This window comes from Cydia strobilella, chromosome 19, assembly GCF_947568885.1.
Source record: "Cydia strobilella chromosome 19, ilCydStro3.1, whole genome shotgun sequence".
NCBI lineage: Eukaryota > Metazoa > Arthropoda > Insecta > Lepidoptera > Tortricidae > Cydia > Cydia strobilella.
This window is the reverse complement of record NC_086059.1, coordinates 4,125,003-4,148,824: the sequence shown is the minus strand read 5'-3', so window position 1 is coordinate 4,148,824 and position 23,822 is coordinate 4,125,003. Positions and strand designations below refer to the sequence as shown.

General features: G+C 36.1%; 1 protein-coding gene across 1 annotated transcript; it reads left to right on the top strand.

Annotated features, from left to right (window-relative positions):
- Nucleotides 1–143: 143 nt before the first annotated feature.
- LOC134750335 (fatty acid synthase-like) lies at nt 144–22,224 on the top strand. The gene is made up of 33 exons (XM_063685498.1): nt 144–302; nt 939–1,131; nt 1,721–1,832; nt 2,329–2,532; nt 3,274–3,390; nt 3,569–3,747; nt 4,014–4,156; nt 6,348–6,551; nt 7,007–7,193; nt 10,434–10,596; nt 10,713–10,882; nt 10,966–11,117; nt 11,392–11,575; nt 11,660–11,808; nt 11,912–12,096; nt 12,187–12,306; nt 12,518–12,627; nt 12,758–12,948; nt 13,036–13,184; nt 13,597–13,714; nt 13,802–14,047; nt 15,099–15,245; nt 15,334–15,443; nt 15,524–15,674; nt 16,113–16,284; nt 16,378–16,490; nt 16,570–16,734; nt 16,983–17,167; nt 17,813–17,920; nt 19,545–19,689; nt 20,286–20,462; nt 20,552–20,654; nt 21,641–22,224. The coding sequence occupies exons 1-33, from the start codon at nt 144–146 to the stop codon at nt 22,222–22,224; spliced, it is 5,595 nt and encodes a 1,864-aa protein (XP_063541568.1).
- Nucleotides 22,225–23,822: the final 1,598 nt, after the last annotated feature.

The window sequence follows — 23,822 nt, the reverse complement described above, 5'->3', positions numbered from 1 at the left end:
AAAGTCATTAAATAACGAAGACTTTATAAACATTTTTTTTGCAGTTTCCTGAAAAAACATTATTTTCAACTCTTGCCTCCGATTAATATCTTTTATCAAATGTTTCACAGTGCAAATTGACACCAAGACTCAACTGACAGACAATGGCGCCTGTACCGCAAGAACCCACGATCGAGCTGGTCGCAGCGCCCGTCCCGGGCGACGCTCCGCCGGCACCAGACGCCGTTGTTATCACCGGCATGTCGGGCCTCCTGCCCGGCTGTCTCAACGTCCAGGAATTTGCAGAGAAGCTGTATAATAAGGTAAAATAATTGTTCCATCTTTTGTTGGCTCCAGGGTATCGAGCTTAACTTAAACACAACTAAAAAATAGTAGCAGGTATTTAAACTGACGTGACGTGCCATACCAAATTCCTGAAACGTATTTCTTCGTTTGAACACTTAAGAATACGAACTGACGGCGCAGTTCCTTTATCACGCAGTAGACTTAACTTGCCACAATCAATTATTACGGGCTCTAGATTTTTTGATTTAAATGTAAATATTGCCTTTTAAAAAATTCTTCCATGTACTTAATACTTCTCAAATTGCCCACGACGAGATGACGGGATACGAACTCTGGTAATTTTCTTGTTGTAAATTCAATGTCCAATGATTCATTCGTCAAATTTACTCGTTTTTCTTGCTGTCCATCAATAATCAATTTATGAAACGCTCCGTTGCTCGATGTACAGTCAACGAATTTTATTTATGTGTCATTTCATACCTTCTTACATTAACAATCCGAGGCCGCTAAGGATCTCATATATTATTGTCTCTACGAAGTGGTATAGAAATCAAATTCCTTAACCGTAAAACACCGTCTCTAAGTAATTTTTTTAGCTAACTAATTGTGACTGTTTCTGTACTATCAGTGTAATTTTAATTTTGATGATATAGGAGAACCTAGTGCAAAAGTACGATCCTCGATGGCATTTCGAGCATCCCGAGTTGCACGAATACTACGGTCGGATCCCGGGCCTGGACCGGTTCGACGCACAGTTCTTTATGGTGCACTACCGCATGGGCAACACGCTGGACGCCATGGCGAGGAAAGTGCTTGAGAATACCTACCAGGCCATTTTTGATGCTGGTGAGTAGACTTTTGCGCTGTCCGCGCGGAAAAATAGAATTCTTCACGTAACATTGAAACCATTTTCTTTGTGCATGATGATTATTGGGAGAGACGTTTATTTTATTTCATTGTGTAATGTTTGAACGATCAGGATGAAAAGAGATTAAATAGTACATTGTGATACTAGTGCATGTGCTACGTTGGTCATTACATACGAGGCGATGTGTGTAATGACCAATGCACACGCGTTTCATACGACGTTTTTTCAACACACTTGCGAGGAAAATACGGAAACTCATATTAATCAAATTTTAATTGTTAAAACTGTTAGCAAAAGTCTAAAATCTGTCATACTGGCTGCTGCGCCTCCACCCTGCCGCTGGCGGGCCGGCTGGGCCTCGGCAGGCGGTCGGCGGGGCGCCGGCGCCCGCCAGTCTGTGTTGTAAAATCTACTCGACAAATTTAAGAAAGTTCCGGCACGCGTGTTTAATAACTAGGATTATGAGCCTAAAAGCGGTTCAATAACTTAAGCGAAGCGGTGTGCCGCTACGTGTGCTCTTCGCCTTAGTTCCCATATAATAAATAATTTTCATTTTATTTACTCCAGGAATTAGTCCAGCAGAATTGAGCTCACAACGGGTGGGAGTGTATATCGGCGTCGGCGCTACCGAATCAGAGAAAGGCTGCGCATACACTGAAATTGGCTTAGGAATTTTAGGGTGAGTAAATTTTGGTTCTACAGTTTGACATCAAGAATCCCGATTATACTTAATTTTTGTTTTGTTTCTTAATACTTAATTTATACATTTCATTAGAGCATGCACGTTTTGCAAAATCTCTGGTTTACAAAAACTTTATTTCTATAAAAAATCACATTATATAAATATTTAACAACTACTAATCTAAAATTAAAAAGATTTTGTGAGTTAAGGAATCTTATATTTATTATATACTTGTACATATAAAATTTATAGGTATGTTCAAATTCTATTTTATTTTGTATGTAACAAATGATTAAATATTAGGAAAGTATAGGTAATCCTGTGTAAGTAAGTCTCTCTAGCATCGTAGAGTCATCGAATAGATGGACTTCCGCATTTTTATTCTTACTCTAATATACATATATTAAATAAATAAATAAATAGATATTGATCTTATTGTAGAGATGCGATCTTCTAATCATTCAAAAAAATAATTACTGATGTTCTTTAACAGATGCAACCGTGCAATGTTAGCCAACCGTGTATCATACTGGCTGAATGGGAAAGGGCCATCAATGGTAATGGACGCATCTTGCTGCAGTTCACTGTCGGTGTTTGAAAAGGCATACAATGACATAACAACGGGCGTATGTGATGCGGCAGTCGTTGGGGCCAGCAAAGTACTTCTGCATCCTCATAGTATAATCCATTATCAAAGGTTTGTTGAATCATTTTGATTAAATATATATAAATAAAAGGTTTTAAGTCAAAAGTCAGTCAAAGTCAAAATATTCTTTATTCAAACAGGCCTAGTATCAAGCACTTTTAAATTGTCAAGTTTTACAAATATTACCTTAATCTAAATATCAGAGCAATGTATTGATGCAGTTATTATTGTTCTTAAAAACATTGAATTATTATAGATATGTCAATAGGATCGTCAAACACCAAAATTGTATAAAAAAGACTAGTCTAGAAACTTTCTAGTATAAAAATCTAAATGTCAAAAAATACGGATTACCGTATTCATTGAATTATCAATTTCATCATTATTAACATAATAATAAATAATTAATTATTTTCAATCACACATAGTCCCACGGTGTTTCATCATAAAAGAATATTGACATTTTTTGAAGACTATTCCAAAGTTATAAAAAAATATAATTAAATTAACGAATGTTGCCCTTTCCGTCGCGCTGTCGAGTAAAACGAGTGGAATTTGTATATCTCTGGTGTTGCAAGCGTCCATAGGCTACGATGACTGCTTACCATCAGGCGGACCGTATGCTTGTTTGCCACCGACGAGGTATTTAAAAAAAACTCCAGGGGCAACGTGGAACGTTTACCAATAGTTTAATGTACTGATTTTGGAAGTTCTGATTATTTTAGAAGGTTACGAGAAATTATTATTACAAATTAAATAATAAAAGTAGGTAATACTGTAAATGCGTTACAGATTAATACCCTACAACGAAGACGGGAAAATGAAGTGTTATGGCGACAATGCGGATGGACAGTCGTGCTCTGAAGCTATAAATGTTTTCATTTTACAAAAGTATAAAGACAGCAAAAGGTTAGTGGATATATTTTTTGCAATACAAAACTTGTTTCTAAATATCTATGCCTGTTCCAAACGAATAAAAGAAATAAGCGAGATAGACGGGATATACAAACAATTTTCGTTGAAAGTATTTCCATAAGGTCCCTTACAACCCTACCTACTTATTCTACTTATATATTTGTCATTTTAGAGTTTACGCTTCGCTTTGTTATGCAAAAACTCAGTATGGTGTAGTGGAGAACAAGGAATATATGAACAAATTCGGCTTCGAAAGAGATCCCAAATGCCTTGCAAAGTTTCTTCGAGACTTTTACACCGAAGCTGGGATTCCACCATCTTTAGTAGAATATGTGGAAGGATTCGGCGCAGGTAAACTTTTTACAGCTTTAAAATAAATAAGAAACATTTATTCATAACATTCACAAACATGTACAGACAAGAAAAGGGAGAGGAAAAAAATTTAAGTGTGCATCACGAAATTGATCCAACTGAGCATAATGCTAGCTTAGCAACCAGCCCTAGTCTTCCGTAGGGTCGGTGATTCCATGCAGCTATCGAAACAATTCATCAGCTACCTTTGTTAACCTTTACATCCTATATCCTTTTTGACCATGAATCTTTTTTTGTAACTTCAGCCGTACCGGAGGCTGACAAATCGGAGTTACAGGCAATAGAAGAAGTATTTTGTAAGGATCGCTCAAACCCCTTGCTGTTGGGCAGTGTCATGTCCAATATTGGTTATACAGAAGCCGCGTCTGGATCATCAGCTATATTAAAAGTAAGACCACAATCTCATTTCTGTGATACTCACGGTATGGCTTATAAAAATCTACATCCAATTATAAATCTCCCTTTATAACGGAAGTCCCTGAAAGAGCGGGGTGGCGTAACCTTCTACGTGATGGCGTAGCGAAGCATGGCGAAGTCTGGCTCGATGATTTAAAGCAGAAAAGACTTCAGGCTTCACAGGAACCACCAACAGACTCGCGTTTCACCTGCGATCTTTGTGGCAGAAAGTGTCGTTCTGCGATTGGACTTTACAGCCACAGGAAAAGATGTGCCGCACCTCCGATCTCCAATGGCGCACAGACCTCTTCTTCTTAATAAACTGTCGCTGCAACAATCATCTGTCAAGATGCTGTGGCCAATGATGATTACTGCAAACTATGGTAACATAGTTTGCAGTAATGGTTTAATCATCATCATCCATCCTATCATTTTAATTTGTTCGTAGCATAATAATAAATTATCAGCATACATCGGGCGTATTATGTGACCAAGTTTACAATTGTTGTAAGTTATGATTACGACTGACATGACATATTATTGTATTTCCGTTTTTCGCTTTAAGCTACGAGGGCGGGATGATAAGTAATTAGCCTTGCTATTTAAAAAGTTTCAATAAAAAAACTGCTCTATTTTTAAATTTGTGTCTCTGGCACTGTGTTTTTAATTTGAATTTGGTGGCGTGAATATTTTATAAATTTGCTATCATTTAAAAATTGGCTGTGTCAATTCTTTGCAAAATGGAGAAAATCGAACAAAGAGCGGTAATAAAGTTCCTCTACATGAAAGGTATGAAGAGTATTGATATCCATGAGGAATTGAAGAATGTGTTAGGTGATTGTGTTCTTTCCTACGCCGCAATAAAAAACTGGGTGGCTGAATTTAAACGTGGCCGTACAAGCGTCCAAGATGAAGCCCGACCCGGACGTCCAAAAAGCGTCACTACTCCGGAAATTGTGACCAAAGTACATGATATGGTTGGCAGATCGGCGATTGAAGCTATCTGAAATATCTGACACTATAGGCATCTCAAAAGAACGGGTACATCATATCCTTAGTGAAGAATTAAAAATGAAAGTTATCGGCTCGTTGGGTGCCGCGATTGCTTACGCATGACCAAAGAGGATTCGGGTGCAAAATTCAAAGGAATGTTTGGAACGTTTTCAGAAAAATAAAGCTGATTTTTTGCGTTGCTGCGTAACAACAGATGAAACATGGTTTCACCACTACACACCAAAATCAAAACAGTGGACTAAATCTGGATGTCCGGCTCCAAAAAAAGCCATGGTAGTAACGCCGACTATACTACCATGGCTTTTTTTGGAGCCGGACATCCAGATTTAGTAGTAGGAAAGGTGATGGCTTCCGTATTTTGGGATGCAAAAGGAATTATAATGATAGATTACCTCCCAAAAGGCCAGACTATAAATGGAGAATACTACGCTAATCTTGTAGATAAGCTTCATTAATGTATTCGGAAAAAGCGACCAGATTTAGCCAAAAAAAAACATCTTCCATCAAGACAACGCTAGGGTTCACACCTGTGTTAAAGCTATGGCAAAAATCATCAAATTGAACTACGATTTGCTGCCCCACCCTCCTTATTCGCCTGATCTGGCACCATCAGACTTCCACCTGTTCCCTAAATTGAAAACTTTTTTAGGTGGACAGAAATTTTCCACAAATGATGACGTCATAGCCACCGTAGAAGAGTATTTTGATTTTATGGTGGGCATTAATGCTTTAGACGAAGATGGAATAAATGCTTAGAAATACACGGATACTATGTCGAAAAATAAAATCGATTTTATCACGCTAACTTAAGTTTTTTTCTTATTAGGCTAGTTACTTATCATTCCTCCCTCGTATATGTATGCTATGGTTTTAAGTTTAAACGATGTTTACTTTTGTAATTTTATTTTATGTACTCTGGACGTGTAATTAGCTTTATCAATAAATATATGTATATGAATATGAATGATTTCGTGTATTAACTTTGTTTATTGTAAAATAATTACCAAACTATGAATTAAAAATAGGTAGGTGTTTTTACAGTTTTTACCAATTTTTTGGCTAGTGTAAAACATTCCCGCACCCAAAACCTATATCATCATGACCCTGTATGATTACTAGTACAACGCTGGTTTTTAGACAGTGGTTCGCCATACAAGTTTTATTTGCAGGTATTACTGGCATATCAAAGAGGCGAGTTAGCCGCAAACCTGCATTGCGAGTCTCCGCGACAAGACATAGAGGCGATTAAAGACGGTCGCATACGCATACCGGCTGAACATCAGCGGTTCCGCCGGTCCTACGCCGCCGTCAACGGTCTGTCGGTCACAGGGATCAATGGACATGTTCTACTTGCAGGACATTACAGACCCAAGGTAAGTACCAATATTTAATTCAACTAAAGTTTAGTAACAATTATTTTCTTAAACATGCAATGAAATATTGTCGTTATGTATGTATGTATGTATGTAAACACTTTATTGTACATAAGACAGATTACAAACACAATAAAAGAACATAAATATATACAATGTACAAAGGCGGACTTATAGGCGTTATGTTCCATCGAAGTAGCCCGTTTCGGGCGCAGTAGCTCGAGAGGACTGTACCTAATGGGATTTTCATACAGTACCGATGATACCGTTATTCTTTTCCTATTTGGAAGTTTAAAAAAAACTTAAATATTGAGGTCTAGTAATTTTTTATCATTATATTATTTTTGTAATTTTTTTTTTGTTATAAATTTTTCATGTTCTATCTATTTAACTAGATTTAGATATAATATTCAACATGTGTCGTCACACCTTCCTTTTGTATTTTACTATTCCAGGATTTTTCGCGTTATCAATCGGAGATACCATACTTGGTTGCTATGTCGGGCCGCATAGAATCCGCCGTACAAAAGTTAATTGATAATTTCAAATCACATAAAATTGATGCTGAGGAAATTGCTCTGTTTCATAATATTCACAAATACCGTATCAATGGACACTTGGCACGAGGATTCGGAATATTTTGTAAGTATTTTATTTTCTCCTTTACCCTAAATTACGTCCATTTATAAAACATGGGCTTCATTATAAGATTATACTCGAAGCGTGGTATACCTAACTTTGCTATCGACTGAGGGTACATTGAAAGTGGTATTAAATTCTAACGCGTAAAATTTCTCGGGTTTTAATTATAATAACGCTCGACGTACAATTTTCAAACTGCCAGCATTTTTCAAATACACATCACAACGAACCTAATTTTATTGTACCTCAAAAAAAGACCTTTTTAAGGTGGTTCGACTAGGTTACCCAAAGCTTAAACCCCGCTAGATGGCGTCACTTTCGCAAATTTCCAGGTTTTATTTTTTTGTGGAATAGTGTTGGTATCTGTATACTTAAAAGTATGTTTAGCGCACTCTTTACATAAATATTGAACTATTATAATAAACATTGAATACTTCATTAGTGTAAAAAACACTTTTAAAGTCGACAGAGTGTTTCTGTCATGCTATTTCCTACTATTACTCACACATGCAAACAGTGTTTCCGTGATTGCTTGTAGTAGACAATTTCATGCAGTGTAAGTATGCTGCAATGGCGTTGCGGTATGTTCGTGGAAATACGTCCGAAAGGATTCGGGTTCGAGACTGGTACGTCAGGGGTACTTTTTTTTGTCCTTTTTGTGTTATCTTATGTTTCTTATACCTTTTATTCTTGTCCGATTCCGATATAACCGAAATATATTTCAGTGATATCGGAAACGGCTCTAACGATTTCGATGAAATTTGCTGTAAGGGGTTCGATCTAGCTAGGTCTTATCTCTGGGAAAACGAGCATTTTTGAGTTTTTACTTATGTTTTCTTTTTCTCCCAGATATTCATTATTATTAATAAATTAGTTTATAACATTTTATAAAAATATGTGACGTTTTGAACTAAAAGGTACCACATTGTCGGTTGTCGATTAGGTTGATTTCATTTTGAAGCTTTATGGAAATAGTTTGGTTGAAAACGCCACATATATTGAAAACCTGACTTTCACAAATCTCACCTCTTTGGGTTCTTCCAACTCAGAAAGGGTGGAGAATACTGACGATTCTTAGTAGCACTAGCCCAAGGAAGTCCAGGTTTGTAAGTATCAGGTATCAGTTTTTTTTTAAAGCGCTAAATATAGTTCTACAAGTAAAGCAATCCCTTACTGCCCAGCCTCTATAGTATTTTTCAAACTGGAAGGGTACGATGATAGATTTCATCTCCATACAATTTATAACCTAATAATGCCAAATGTTGCAAAATTATATTGAATTGAGATCTATCATCGTACCCTTGCAGTTTGAAATAGTTATTTACGATACAAGTGCGGAAAAGAGAAAATTCGAAACGAGTGGCGACAGATTAAAACACGACCGCAGAGAGTGTTTTAAATCGACACGAGTTGCGAATTACCTATTCGCACGTGTATCGTACAACGTTTTACAGTACATATGGCCCTTTAAACTTTCGACATATGCATGAAAAGTGCTCTTTACGCACTAGGGCGAGAAAGTTGCACCATATGTACTGTAAAATACTTTTTAGTACATATGGTGCTACATATACGTTACCGCCCTAGTGCGGTAATTAGTACAATACGTGCATATGTCGAAAATGTAAAGGGCCATAATTATGTACTGTAAAACGTTGTACAATACACGTGCGAAAAGGTAATTCGCAACTCGTGTCGATTAAAACACTTCCTTCGGTCGTGTTTCAATTTATCGCCACTCGTTGCCAATTTACTACTTTTCGCACTTGTATCGTAATGTACTAATAATAAAGTAGTGATTGTAAAATAAAATTAAAACTTTTTTTATATATTTTTTTTTTATTCAAGTAGGTACAGTGAGTAACAACATTGCATGGCCTTCTAATTATAACTATTATAGAAAACGGGATATTTATCATGTTTATTTATATTATTTATTTCTCGATATTTTGGCCGGTCTTGCAAGACCAGTCGTTGTGGAGATCCCTGGGGAGGCCTATGTCCAGCAGTGGATGTCTTGTTGGTGTAGATGGATTCACACAACAAATGAAATAACATTTTTTCATATTTGTTATCCGTAGTTGTCCCTGTACTTGAAAGAAAAATAATATCATGATAGCACAAAATCTCTAATGTGAGAAATGTGTGTGTGTGTGTGTTAATGGAAGAAAGATGAAGCAACAATATGGATTCTAATAAAGTTATCATTTACTTACCTAGTAATAATTGTGTTTTTCATTCATAGACAAAATTCCATAATTTTCATCCCCAGGAAATGTTTTATTTTACTTTATTGCAGTGAGGATGTCCTGATTTTTTCTGGCTAATGAAGGAAAACATTTTATTTTCAAGAATGCCTCTTCATTTTGCACAATACCTAAAAAAAACCTAGAGTTAGTGACACATTGACTATTCGGCAACCAAAACAGTAATAATTACATTATATAGGTATTGTTCACTGCTTATATCTACCATTACGGAAGAAGTGAGAATTATTTTCTGAAAAGATCGGCACGAGAAAATTACAATGTACAATGAAGGAATGAAACTGTACCTACCTTACGAAACTTCACCATCATGAATTCCGCTTCAATTGAGTCTGAATTTTTCTGGATTTTCGCGGACCAGAACACCGATGATTTTTGTAACTTGATTTAGACGTTGCTACATATATTATTATACTCTTTGCGATGCTATCATTTTCAATTTATACAAACAAATCGATGTCACAATGAACATGACCCTATGTGTCAGTGTCAACACTGTCAAATAAAAATGCACTAAACAATGACTAAACATGACGGCACTGCAAATCCTGCCAGGTCGGCCAGGCAACGTCGCCAACGTCATAGAGTGGCAACGCCGCACGCAACGTATTTGTACACGACATTTGTGACACACACATACGTAAAATTGATGAAAAAATTACGTTGATTTATGTATGATTTCTGTATGAAACAAAGTTTTTCTATTAATTTAGCGCAAACGAATATTCGAAAGTAGATAAATGAGCAAATATTTGTGTAGTAATAGTGTGTAGTGCCTTAATTAAAGCAGATTGAATTTTGTATGAAAATCGAACCACCTTAAACATATTTTCAAACAATAACTAAACGTTTTCTTTCACTGCGTGGTCTTTAAGTAGCTCATTATAGAAACTTCTAGTATTGCCCACGCAATAAGTTAAAAAGGTAGTATTGGCCAGCCGGGTAATAACGATTAGTACCTACTTAATTACAGCAACAAATGCAGAAAACGAGACCATAGCGCTCCGTGAAAAAGCAGACTACTATGACGACGCGCAGCGGCCACTGTGGTTCGTGTACAGCGGTATGGGCTCTCAGTGGGTCGGCATGGGCGCGCAGCTTATGCGCATACCGGTCTTCGCAGCTGCTATCGAACGGTCAGCAACTCACAGTTATTGTTATTATCATCATTATACATCACCTCTCCCGTTATCTAAGCATTTCCTATAAATTAAAATAACGTTTATAAGTTTGTTGTCTATATTCTTTTCAGCTGCCGGAAAGTTCTCGAACCTAAAGGCGTGGATATCATTCGTATACTGACGTCTCCAGAAGAAGATATCTATGATAACATCCTGCATTCCTTCGTTGGAATTGCTGCCGTTCAAATAGGCCTTACTGATGTTTTGACTTTGATTGGTCTGGTTCCTGATAAAATTATAGGTAACTAACTATGCTGTGGCTTTATTACTAGTAAACGCAAAATTAAAGAACGAATTTTTATACTCGTAATTATGTATTTCTAGGGCACAGTGTCGGAGAACTAGGGTGTGCATACGCCGACGGTTGTCTAACAGCTGAAGAGATGATTTTAGCCGCGTATTGTAGAGGACGTGTGTCTCAGGAAACGTCTTTTATTGTGGGCTCTATGGCTGCTGTTGGTCTTGGTTACGAAAAGGTGAACTGAACGGATTCTAATCACTAACGATAAGTATTAACTATTAGCTACTAGTGAAATTCATTCGTGAATTCCAAGACGTCTATATATCTTACTAAGTAAATAAGCGGCCACACTTACTGCTAATCAGACCACTCCTAAGTTGACTGAGTAGAAACTGATTTTGTACTGAATTTCCCTGGATCTGTACTAGTAACATCTTTACTTTACTTATTAAACGATATTTATGTGTATTATTTCCCTATGATTATTATAAACACTTGTTGTCTTTTAGATTTTAACTATGTTACCGCCCGAGATCGAAGTGGCGTGCCACAATGGACCCGAGTCCAGTACCATCTCAGGACCCGCCATTGTAATGCGCGAATTCGTTGCTCAATTGACAGCCAAAGGAATCTTCGCGAAGGAAGTTCCATGTTCTAACATCGCGTACCATTCACGATATATTGCTAAAGCAGGTACCTACTCGTATCATTCACAGTACAATGTATTCTTAAAATGCTTTGCATGCAATAAATTAATAAGTATGCTCGTAATTTCAGGTCCTGGGCTTTTGAATTACCTGAATGAGACCATAAAAACCCCCAAACTCCGAAGTGAACGTTGGGTTTCCACATCGGTACCACAAAACAGATGGCATGAAGATGTTGCCAAGTATTCTTCAGCAGAATATCACACGAACAACTTACTGGTGCGAATAGAGAAATTTAATTTCTAAGAGTTAATTTTGCCGTCATACTTCTAATATTTGTATGTAAACAATTATGCTAACACAATAATTAAATATTTTGCAGAGTCCAGTGTTGTTTGAAGAGACTGCTCGCTTAATACCAAACAATGCCGTGGTGGTGGAAATTGCTCCTCATGGACTTTTACAAGCGATCCTCAAGAGATCTTTACCGGTCAGCTGTAAACATATACCTCTGACGCAACGAAGACACTCTAATAACATTTTGTTTCTTCTTGAAGCTATCGGAAAGTATGCTTCTTTATTAAACATTGTTAATATAGAACTCCTAAAGATTCTGTGACTTAATATTCGTATGATCATAATGCTTATTATTTTCAGTTTGTATATGAATGGTTATAACGCCAACATTGCGGCTTTATACCCTCAAGTAGAATTTCCGGTGTCGACAGAAACTCCCTCTCTATCTCATTTGATAGAATGGGTATATGCTGATCATTGGTAAATAAACACATTACGTTTTATTAAATAGGCGAATTAAGGTATTATAAATATTTCAAATACCTTATATTTGGTTTTAAAATTTTGCACGGTTATTAATTTCTAGACATAAGAACGGCCAATAAATAAAAAGCTTATATATAACTAAGCAGGCATAATTAAATAAACAAGTTATTAATTCCATAGTGGTACTTATTTTTTATTTTTTAAGGAAATTGTGTCTTTTTGTTCCTGTGGATCGTGCATATTCATCAGTATATAAACCTATAATCACGACTTACGATGATGAATATACCTATCTGGCCGGACATGTCATTGAGGGTATGTACCCATTAATCAATAATAGGCTTAAATGTAGAGGGATAATAAAATAAGTTTAAGAAGACAGAGCAGAAAAGTGGTTGTAGAACCTTGCTAAAAACGGGAAATATTTATACTTAAACTTTTCTAGGAACTAGATCATTCCCGTTTGCTGCAGCTCTGGTGTTAGTTTGGGACACTTTATCAATGTCCTTGTCCAAGCCACGACGTTCCCTTCCAGTGAAACTGAGCAACATACATTTACATGTACAACCGTGTTTAACAGATGTAGAAGCTCTGCATTTAACTGTGACTTTGCAGAAAGGTACTGGGCGCTTTGAGGTACGTAAGTCTATCGGTTGTAAAACCAATCAGTGCCATTGGTTTTTGTTATCTGGCAGGTCTTGACACAAAGTATTATATTTTCAGGTCTTTTATGACTACGGTTTGATTGCAGAAGGGTATATCGTTGCTCTTGCCCATACAGTCATTAATTTAGAATTAACTGAAAAAGATTCTTTGACATTAACATCACATGACGTTTATAAGTTACTTCACGAAAAAGGATATGACTACAAGTAAGTACATTAAATAAGAGATATTTTTGCGCGTTTTCATAAAGACTATATTAAGGAATCCTGTTTTATTTCAGAGGGGAATTCCGAAGCATAGTTAAAGCCGACTTATCATTTGAAAACGCCGAACTGATTTGGGACAATAACTGGGTAACTCTTATTGATGGCCTTTTCCAATTAAATGCACTCAGACGGTCACATTCTGCCATTTCTCAACCAACACGTATAAAAACTTTAAACATAAGCCCAGACATAAAATCTCTTCAAAAATCTCAAGCTTTTGATAAACCAAATTGCATCGATGTGAAAATCTATGAGTTGCAAGAAGTAACGCGGTAAGAAAATTTCTATATAAAGGAAACTGCTAATTGTTTTTAGCAACTATTTACATAAAACCAAATACGTAAAATTGCAGGTGTGACGGCATCAAAATGGAAAAAATTACGTACATGGATAAACCATACATCATGCGGCAGGCTGCTGACCTTAAAGCATTACAATTCTTTCCATTCTTTCTGCAAGAAGATGCCGATGTACGTTTTACATTTTCAACGATCGATTTGTTTTGAATGTGACTTTACTTGTAGGTATATATTTACTTACTTATTATGGTTTTCCAGATCTTTACAACATTATACATTTTTATGCAAATTATCAAGGAAAATTTGTATGATAAGACTATAAACATATTGGATATAGTTTGGAACAAACCATCAATAATTGATTCTATTCAAGATTTACTAATCGGTCCTCCGGAAATAAAACATGAATTGACGCGAGTGCAGAAAACTGAAATATTATCAGCAAAAAAAATTAGTCAAAAACCCGATGTTCTAATACTAAACGATCTTCTTTCGGATAGACAAGTAAGTAAAACATTACTTTTGTAAAAATAAATAATGTTTTAACATGAAATATCAAATCAATTTCACTTGGAACTTGATCAGCGAAGTTGAACTAAAGCTTTATAATGGTTCCCTATTGTGTTGCAGAAAGTATTGTTTCTTGGTAGAAATATCGTTTGCAGAAATACTTTTGGCATACTGTTTTTCGCACAATATTACTTTGCAGAATTTGTTTTCGCATAATATTATTTGGCAGCAAACCCTAAGCTAACTCACTGAAAATTCTGCCAAATGAATATTATGCAAAATGACTATTATGACAAGTATATATTTATGCGAAAGTATCATTCGACTAAAAGTTTTCTGCGATAGTTGCGATACGTGTTATGCGAAGTGTATTTCTGACAAACAATATTATGCCAGATGAGGGGAACCCCTTTATAAAACCTAGTTTAATAATGCGTACCCACTTTAAATGTCAAACATGTACCTTAAGTTTAAAATAGAAACCATTTATAAATAAATAAATAACGATTTATTTTTATTATTTTAAGATATTTGAAGTCCTGTTTCACTGCCTACCAGCAAACACCTTCATTGTGAGCATTGGGGTTGAGACTGAGTATCTATATCCAGCTACCGTCTACAGACCAGTGTGTGTGAGAGGCCAAGGACAAAAGAAAATAGAATTAGCTCTTTGGAGACCATCAGAGAACACTTCCAGTGCAGCTATGACCGTCCGCAATTCTTCGGAAATTGACTTCTTACAGGCTACATGCTCACAATTACCACCTCAAAATAAACTCTTTATTCTCGCGTCTAATCCTCCACCATTAGGCATGAAAGAAATAATTAAACAACAGAAGAAACTTTGCAACCGCAATATCAATGTTGCGATTGTTAACCATAAAGATACGGTAGTATCCGATCCAGAGCTAGATAATTTGCCAATCTTTGACTTGACCTACAATATTTTAAACCACGTAAGTTAAATATGATTAAAAATACCAAATCAAATTACAAACTTATCTATAGATACAATTAACAAAATAACGTTTTTAATTTTTAAAAGGGCCAGTGGGGCGGAGAATACTACATTCCTTTGCCAGCAAATGTTACTTCAAAGCAAACAGTAGCATTAGGGAGTACAAAAATCGGCAGACTAGATTCTCTAAATTGGGTGGATGTTCCTGAAGTTAGCGGGGGAGTTTCAGTCAAGGTATACAATATACGTAGATACAAAAAGCTGATACATATGATGATTTGTTTAAAAAACATATTTAAAAAAAAATACTTTCTACATCTAGGTGTATTATGCAGCAGTCAATACTTATGATGTCAAAAGGGCTCGAGCAGAAATTCCTCTTAGTAATGAAAATGATGGATATGGACTTGACTTCAGTGGAATAACAAACAGGTATTTTAGTTTTTTAATACTAGAAATAAACTTTATGAATGTTCATAACAAATCAATATGTCGTTTCATTAACATTTTAGGGGAGAACGTGTTTTTGGAATAGCGCGGGATGGATCTATACGCAATCAAGTGACCGCTCAGCTGGAATTATTATGGCCGGTACCCGATCATTGGGGTTTAGAAGACGCAGCTACAGTTCCCTTGCCTTATCTGCAAGCTTTTTATTGCCTTGTGAGTATTCTTATCTATCTTGTCTAGAAGCGCTGGTGGCCTAGCGGTAAGAGCGTTCGACTTTCAATCCGGAGGTCGCGGGTTCAAACCCCGGCTCGTACCAATGAGTTTTTCGGAACTTTTGTACGAAATATCATTTAATATTTACCAGCCGCTTTTCGGTGAAGGAAAACATCGTGAGGAAACCGGACTAATCCTAACAAGGCCTAGTTCCCCCTCTGGGTTGGAAGGTCAGATGGCAGTCGCTTTCGTAAAACTAGTGCCTACGTCAATTCTTAGGATTAGTTGTCAAGCGGACCCCAGGCTCCATCGCAACATGCCGGGATAACGCGAGGAAGATGATGATGTATATGTATGTATGTCAGATCATGGACAACGTTACTATTGTATATTGAGAAACATGTGCATTCTAACAACGTATTTTTTTGTATGAATTAGACTATGAAAACGGAAATACGCGAAGGAATGCGGGTGTTGATACACGGCGGTGCAGGCGCACTCGGACAGGCAGCTATCTCCATAGCTCTAGCCAAACGTTGTGAGGTCTTCACGACCGTAAGTGATATTAGCAAAAAAAAGTTTTTGAAACAGCTGTTCCCAGAGCTCAAAGGTATTTTTATATATGTCCAGTTATGCCATTTTTTGTTTACTTTTGGATTGCGGATTGACTACTTGAGGATTTTCATCTGTTAATGATTTTCAGCAAGTCATATCGGGAATTCTCGAGATGGTTCTTTCTCTGATATGATTTTAAATGCAACTGGTGGAAGAGGTTGTCATATTGTCATTAACAATTTAAAAGGACAACTCAAAAATGTATGTAACCTTCAAAATAGAATGTGCATCTACAAACATACTTTATTTATATTTATTAATTTAATTTATTATCCGACAGGCATCTCTAAGTTGCTGCAGTTCTTTCGGGACAACTCTTGATACTGTTCAAATACACACACGAGATAACTTCACTTATGGGATGTTTAATATGACCAAAGCAAGGTCATACGTGCCGATAGATGTTATGGAAATCTTTGAAAGCCGTAATATGGGACAGTTGAAGGTACAACATATCTTTCCAAGCCTTACATCAATTTAACTGCAACCTGGCCCCAATTTCACATCGGTGACAGGAGCGACAATTGTCACAACATATGACATAGTAGAAATATATAATTATAAAATTGTAAAAGTCACCTGTTGCATGACAAATGTCGCTCGACATATGTCACTGACAATTGTAGCCGTGGTAAAATAGGGGCCTGGTCATCTCGAATGAGTTTGATTTTAAGGTATAACCTTTTTTTTAAGAAACTGCATTTATTGGTGGCCAAGGGCATATCGGAAGGATACGTCCGCCCGCTATCTCGCGTTACGTATTCGCCCCAAGAAGTATCACGCGCCTTTAGACTGGTGGCGGCAAGCAATCATCGCGGCCGAGTGCTGATTTGCATTGCTGACGAGGATGTTCCTGTTACTTCACTAGCGCAACCTAGGTATTACTGTGCATTTTAACACTTCTTTGAAATTTATAATGTACGGAGCACTATGACAGAATAAGCATATGATGATCTAGATTAAACCTGGTTTGGAAGGGAAAAAATAATTGGAAGCGTAGGCATGGGAATTAAATCATCGTATTGTTATCAAAGATATATAGGTATGTAACTCCGTATAACACACACACACACACACAGTTTGAACAATAAATGTTTCTGATTTCTGATAAGATAAGTAAAGCCTAAGGAAAAAACTTGCCTCGGAAACCAAGAAAAAGCTATACTCGAATAGATGGCGCCATACCTTTGGCCTATACTCGTCTAGATGGCGTTGGCGACACCGTTTTAATAATTTAACTTTAACAATTTTAACACAGTGAAAGAACAGGTCAGTCATATGGCTTTCTAAAAAAATGGAAAATAATAATAAAAAATCAATTTTAGTTTAAATGCTGTGTCGATAGATGGCAGTAAATTTACTGTGACTACATAATTTACTATGACAGTAACTCTCTATACACTCTCTTTGTTATTATACCTACGTGCTACTTGATTTAGTAACCATTATTTATAAAACGTAAGTCATTAAGTAGTTTTAATATTACTATAAAATAGTCAACTAACGCCGACCGTCTCTTTCAGACTTGTTTGCTCACACGACCACCAGCAGTTGCTAATAAGCGATGAAGATGTGCTGTGCTTGCATGTGGCGGACAGACTAATTAGTCGCGGAGCTCAAAAGCTCCGCTTGTACCTACCGCGACCCTCAGGTTACATCAATCTTAAAACAACGTAAGCGTTAGTGGACAATGATGACATTCTTATCCATCATCCGTGATGCTTTTAGCTTGTATAAATTTTACGACTATTAACATAATCAGGATTTTTCCGGAACCTTCGCTAATTGGTGAAAAGTTTCGTTTAGCGGGTACAGATTATATTTATAGTAGTATTCAATATAGTAAAACACTATAAACAGCTTGCTACACATCTGAAAATAAGAAATCAGTCACAATTTCAACAATTTTTGCAGTGGATGGCGCGAACAAGGTATACATGTAGAAACCGTATTTAATGATATTTGGAGTAATGAGGAAATGACTAAATTCTTGCAAGACAGCAATGAAATTGGGGCAGTTGAATCTTTTTTCTTCATAACAAGCAGTGATCAATCAACAACGACGAAATCTATTATTAAATCTTTAGATACGATGTCAAGAGAACTATTTCCTTTAATGAGGTCAGTATTAAACAAAATAGTAAAAACATCGACGGGTTTTATTTTAACTAAGTATCTATCTTAATGGTATTCTTTTTATAGAATTTTTACAGTAATAAGTGAAAGGCATCACTTTGCACAAGAAATATGTGAAGACCGAGCATTTTATGGCCTGCCATCACTCTCATTACAGTTACAAAATATGGATGAGGTAAATATTTGTTTGGACGAACAGAACAGTGTCATGCTTATCAATAATTACTGACTAAACAAATCATTTATACTGCTTTTAGTTCGATGAAATTGGACACACAAGTCATAAAATTGCAGCTGATCAAAAGCTAAAAGTGCAAGTTGCCGTTGACATAATTGAAAAGGCCGTATGTAGTAAACATCCTGTTGTTTTTGGTTACGCACAAACTGGGCCACAGCGCACTTTATTTGAGGAAGTTTCTCTTTTACCAGGTAATGTCTGACTGTTTATATCTCTTATAGCCTAATTTACTTATGTAAAGTTCACGTTTTCTTATACCTACTAAATAATTAAATCAATGAATACCAAGTGATTTACAAATTTTTCAAAAATTCTTTCTACGGCACTTTTAAGTTTTATACCTACTGATCTATAAAAGCATGCAAGCGACAAACGACGAGCTCAATACAATAAGAACCTGACAGTTTATTCTCATACATGCTATATCATGGAGTGCAGTTGGTAATACTTATACTTCTTCTTAAAATAAGTCCCCCGCTTTGGATTTTAGGTATCCGGATTACAAGTACAACGGATCCGCGCTCAACTTTAGAGCAAGTAGGCCTTGATCAAGGACGAGCACAGGAGCTGTGCCATTTACTCGAAGAAAAACTTAATATTGTTTTACCCAAGGAATCTCTTCCTGGAATGACAATTAAAAAGTACGTACTATTTGTTTTGATAACATACTCGTACAAACCACGAGTGTCACAATGGAAATAAGCTTTTAAATAAAATAAAAAATAGGTAAAGTATCTTTTCTTTCTGTATTTATTTGGGAGCTATTTGTCGTCATTTGCAGAAGACCATAGTGGATTAAAGAGGATCTAAATTCCTCATGAGACTATAATAATACCGGACTCGTATAGTAACTGTCTCTTATTTGTGATAACTATTCCTAGGTTAAAAAAGCTTCAAGAGCATTTTACGGATACCAGCAAAGAAGACCTTGGACTAGGAGCATATTTCAACGCAATTGAAGCAGACGAATTGGTGACATCAGCAGATTTTGTGCTTATGACCACTCTTCTGCCGAGCCTAGGAACGGTGAGTTAGATTTACAACGCTGCTGACATTATGACATGTGACGGCTAAATGAATTTTGTTTAGGATAAATAAATATGTATGTAGCATTTTGTGTAGTTAGGCTATGCTTACATTAATGGGCTATATTTAATTAAATAGTAGTAGTAGTAGTAAACTCTTTATTGTACAAAAAATACATAAATAATAACATACTTACAATTTAGTAAGAAGTACAAAGGCGAACTTATCCCTTTAAATGAATAAATAAATAGAAAAAACCGGCCAAGTACAAGTCGGACTCGCGCACGAAGGGTTCCGTGCCATAACGCAAAAAACGGCAAAAAAAATGACGTTTGTTGTATGGGAGCCCCACTTAAATATTTATTTTATTTTGTTTTTAGTATTTGTTGTTATAGCGGCAATAGAAATACATCATCTGTGAAAATTTCAACTGTCTAGCTATCACGGTTCATGAGATACAGCCTGGTGACAGACGGATAGCGAAATCTTAGTAATACGGGTACGGAACCCTAAAAAAATAACATCGCTGGTTTATATGCACGAAATTAGGAGGTATTGGGTTTATTATTTGTTACTTCAGAATTATTTTTCTCCAGAACCCAGGTGACATCGATACTAGCAATCCCCACCTGTACATAATCCCAGGTGTCGAAGGTTACCATAACAGGTTTAATGTATTGTGCGAAAGACTGAAAATGCCAGCGGCAGTCCTTAATCCAAGTATCGATGACATGTACACCAATGTCCCAGAATTGGCACAAAAACTAGTTAATGTAAGTAAAAGTCTACCTCTAGTTATTTACTAATATTTCCAGTAAATGCGTAATTTTGTGTGGTCGTTAAAAATCTTTTATATTTTTAGATAATGGTGCAGAGATTGAAAAACAAGGAAACTTTCTACTTATTAGGGTATGAAATGGGAGTATTGGTAGCTTTGGAGATGGCAGTTATATTAGAAAGCTATGGTAAGTAATACCATTACGCAATTAACATTGTATTAATTGTGACCGTTTGTGGCGTAGCAACTGAACTAAGCTAAGCTAAGTGAGTAAGCTCTGTGAGATATGATATAAGCCTCGGAAGTCTGTCTCTGCATAGCATAGCTGAATAAATATGTGGTTCCACTGGTTCCCTATTGTGTTGCAGAAAGTTTTTTGATATATTTTTGTATTGCATAATGTTACTTGGCAGACATGTCGTTTGGTAGAATTACCTTTCGCATACTGCTTTTCGCACAAAAATACTTTGCAGAATTTATTTTTGCATAACATTATTTGGCAGAAAACCCTAACCTGACCCACATAGAAAATTCTGCCAAATTAATATTATGCGAAATGACTATTATGGCAAGTATACATTTATATTTATGCGAAATTATCATTCAACTAAAAGTTTTCTGCGATACGTGTTATGCGAAGTGTATTTCTGACAAATAATATTCTACCAGATAAGGGGAAAATTCAATTGACAAAACTTGCACATACACTATCAATATTATCATATTAACGTACTGTACGTTCCTATAAGATTTTAGGGAATGAGTTGTTTAGAAATGTACGTAAATTGTGTCTGACTAATTAAACACATCTCCGGAAACAATAACGGATCAGTTGGAAACAAATTTCGACATCTGAAATGCAAAAAAATATCGCACAAAATTACTCATTTGTACCGAAAATAAAGGGCGAACTTAAGCTTTTGACCGGAACTGTAAAGTAAAGTTTATTTAGACATTCGTATCCTAAACGTCAGTTAAAACTTGTTATGACTACTTAGTCAAACAAGCAAAAAAATTAAGGACTTCTAGGAAAAAAACTTCTAATTACTTTGTGTTTGGATGCATGAAATAATTGATTGACTTAATTAAGATTGAGGGTAGAGATGCGATACAGACGATCAGAGAGTCGGAAAAAGGAAAAACTGACAAATCATAACATAAATATTCTTGCAGGTTTATCGGGCACCGTCTACTGCCTTGGCGGAACTCCCGAAGACATTCAAACTGCACTGGAAATCAATTTAAAGGGAATGTCAGACCATAAACTACAGGATACCGTTTTGCAACATTTGACTTCTCTAATGACAGGTCATCGAATTCCAGAACTTACAGATCAATTACAAGAGGCTAAAAATTGGCAGAGTAAAGTAGAACTGTGTGTTAAAACGTGTCGTGGTCAAGCTCCTTACACTTCTCAATTCATAAGAACCTATTTAAAAGCTGCGTACAACCGTATCGAGTTGACCAGAAATCATAGAGTTAGACCACATACGTTGCGTTCTAAAATTGTTATTCTACGAGCAAATCTGCGATATCCTTTTAACCAGCAGTCAATGGCAAGATTTTCAAAACAACCTATTTCTGTTCATGAAATACAAAGTAGTATCTCGCTAGCTCCAAAGAATTTGCAGTGCAGTACTATCATTAACAAATATTTAGACCCCGCCGCCTTGGAAGCGTTCGAAAACCGCAATCATTGCGATTCGTATACAATAAACAATCACCTTAATATGAAGTTCGTTTCACAGGCAGTTTAGAAATTTATAATGTTGATGATTGTTTTTGTTAATGGTTATTCTATTGATAAATGTATTGTTATTTTTATATTTTTTTTTTATAATGGGTGATTTTATAGGTACGTACTAATGTTAAACGTCAAATAAATTTTGATATTATCCTTGTTGTGTTTGTTTTATTTATAATTTATATGGCTTTATAAGTATTGCAATATCCACAGAAATAGCCTAAATTACCTAATACTAAAATATATTTTATTACAAGTTCGTTATGAAGAAATATTATTAATTTACATAAATTCCGGGAACAATGCTCTCGGTTGGCAATATAAATATAACAAACAAAAGGAAAAGAAATGGTACACGTGTCGCGTTCACCAATTCTTACCGATTAATGCATTCTAATTAATTCGCTGACCTAAATGTAACCCGACTACTGCTAATGTATTATATAAAACTAACGTTTTTATATTCATACTCAACATTGTATGCGCTCTTTAAATATTTATGTAGTATTGGGTTAATTTATGATCCTTTTACTCAACAATGAATGCCCGTCCGTCTCTCTGTTCGTGGCCTAGCTTCTGACATACCCTTAGTACCTACTACCTACTAGAAAGTAATTAGGTAAGTTCTGAAAACAAATTCTAAAAGGGGGAATGATATTATGTTATTTATTTATAATAGTATGTTTTTAGTTAGGAACACTTTCGTTCGGTTGGTCTCAAATTTGGAATCCTTATGACAGGCCTGTGACGGTGAATAACTATATGAATATATATGTATAGTTTGGCACAGGCTGTCTCATTTCAAACATAGACAGAGAGAATCGTACTGTATTTGTCCGAAGCACCCAAAAGAAAGGAATGAGTATAATTTTCCTGGTTCTTACTGAATGACAAGTTGTGTTTGCCAGACAATAATTCTACATACGTCACATATAAAACGGATAGTATTAAATAGCAGTAAAATAGCTTAATCGAAATTAAACTATCGTGAGACACATGTCGCCAAAAGCGACTAAAAATAATAGTGAGTGAAACCGCAGTGAATTAAATATTTTTAAATAGCTTTAGGTAATTCACGTGTTGATAAATTACTTCACCTTAACAAAAACTTTTATAAAAAAAAGATAAACCGACTTCAAAAAGGATGAAATAAAATATTATCCTTTTTAGGGTTCCGTGTTTAAGTATATGCGTTACCAACTGATATGTTTGAAGTCGGTGCCAAGCCAAATTTTAAACCATATATTTATAGTGATTTTGGTGCAATTCGATAAAGATGCGGCCATATAAGTATGTACGTTGGATTACCTAACGCAGCGTACTACGTAGGCGAACAACACGCGAATGCGAAGCGGCGCGGCACGGCGCCTTAATTAATCCTTTGATACCTATATAGAAGTGTCCTACGTGGGCGATCTCGTTGCGAACGCGAACGCCTTGGGCCGGCTGCGCTGTGCCGTTTAGCTTCGCGTTCGCGAGTGTTCGCCTATGTAAGACGCAGCGTTACACGACGACAATAAACGAACTTTCTGTACACCTCAGAACAGAACACACGGTTGAACCTTCTTGGCGCAGTTCGTACCATGCTTGTCGGCACGTTAGTGTAAATCT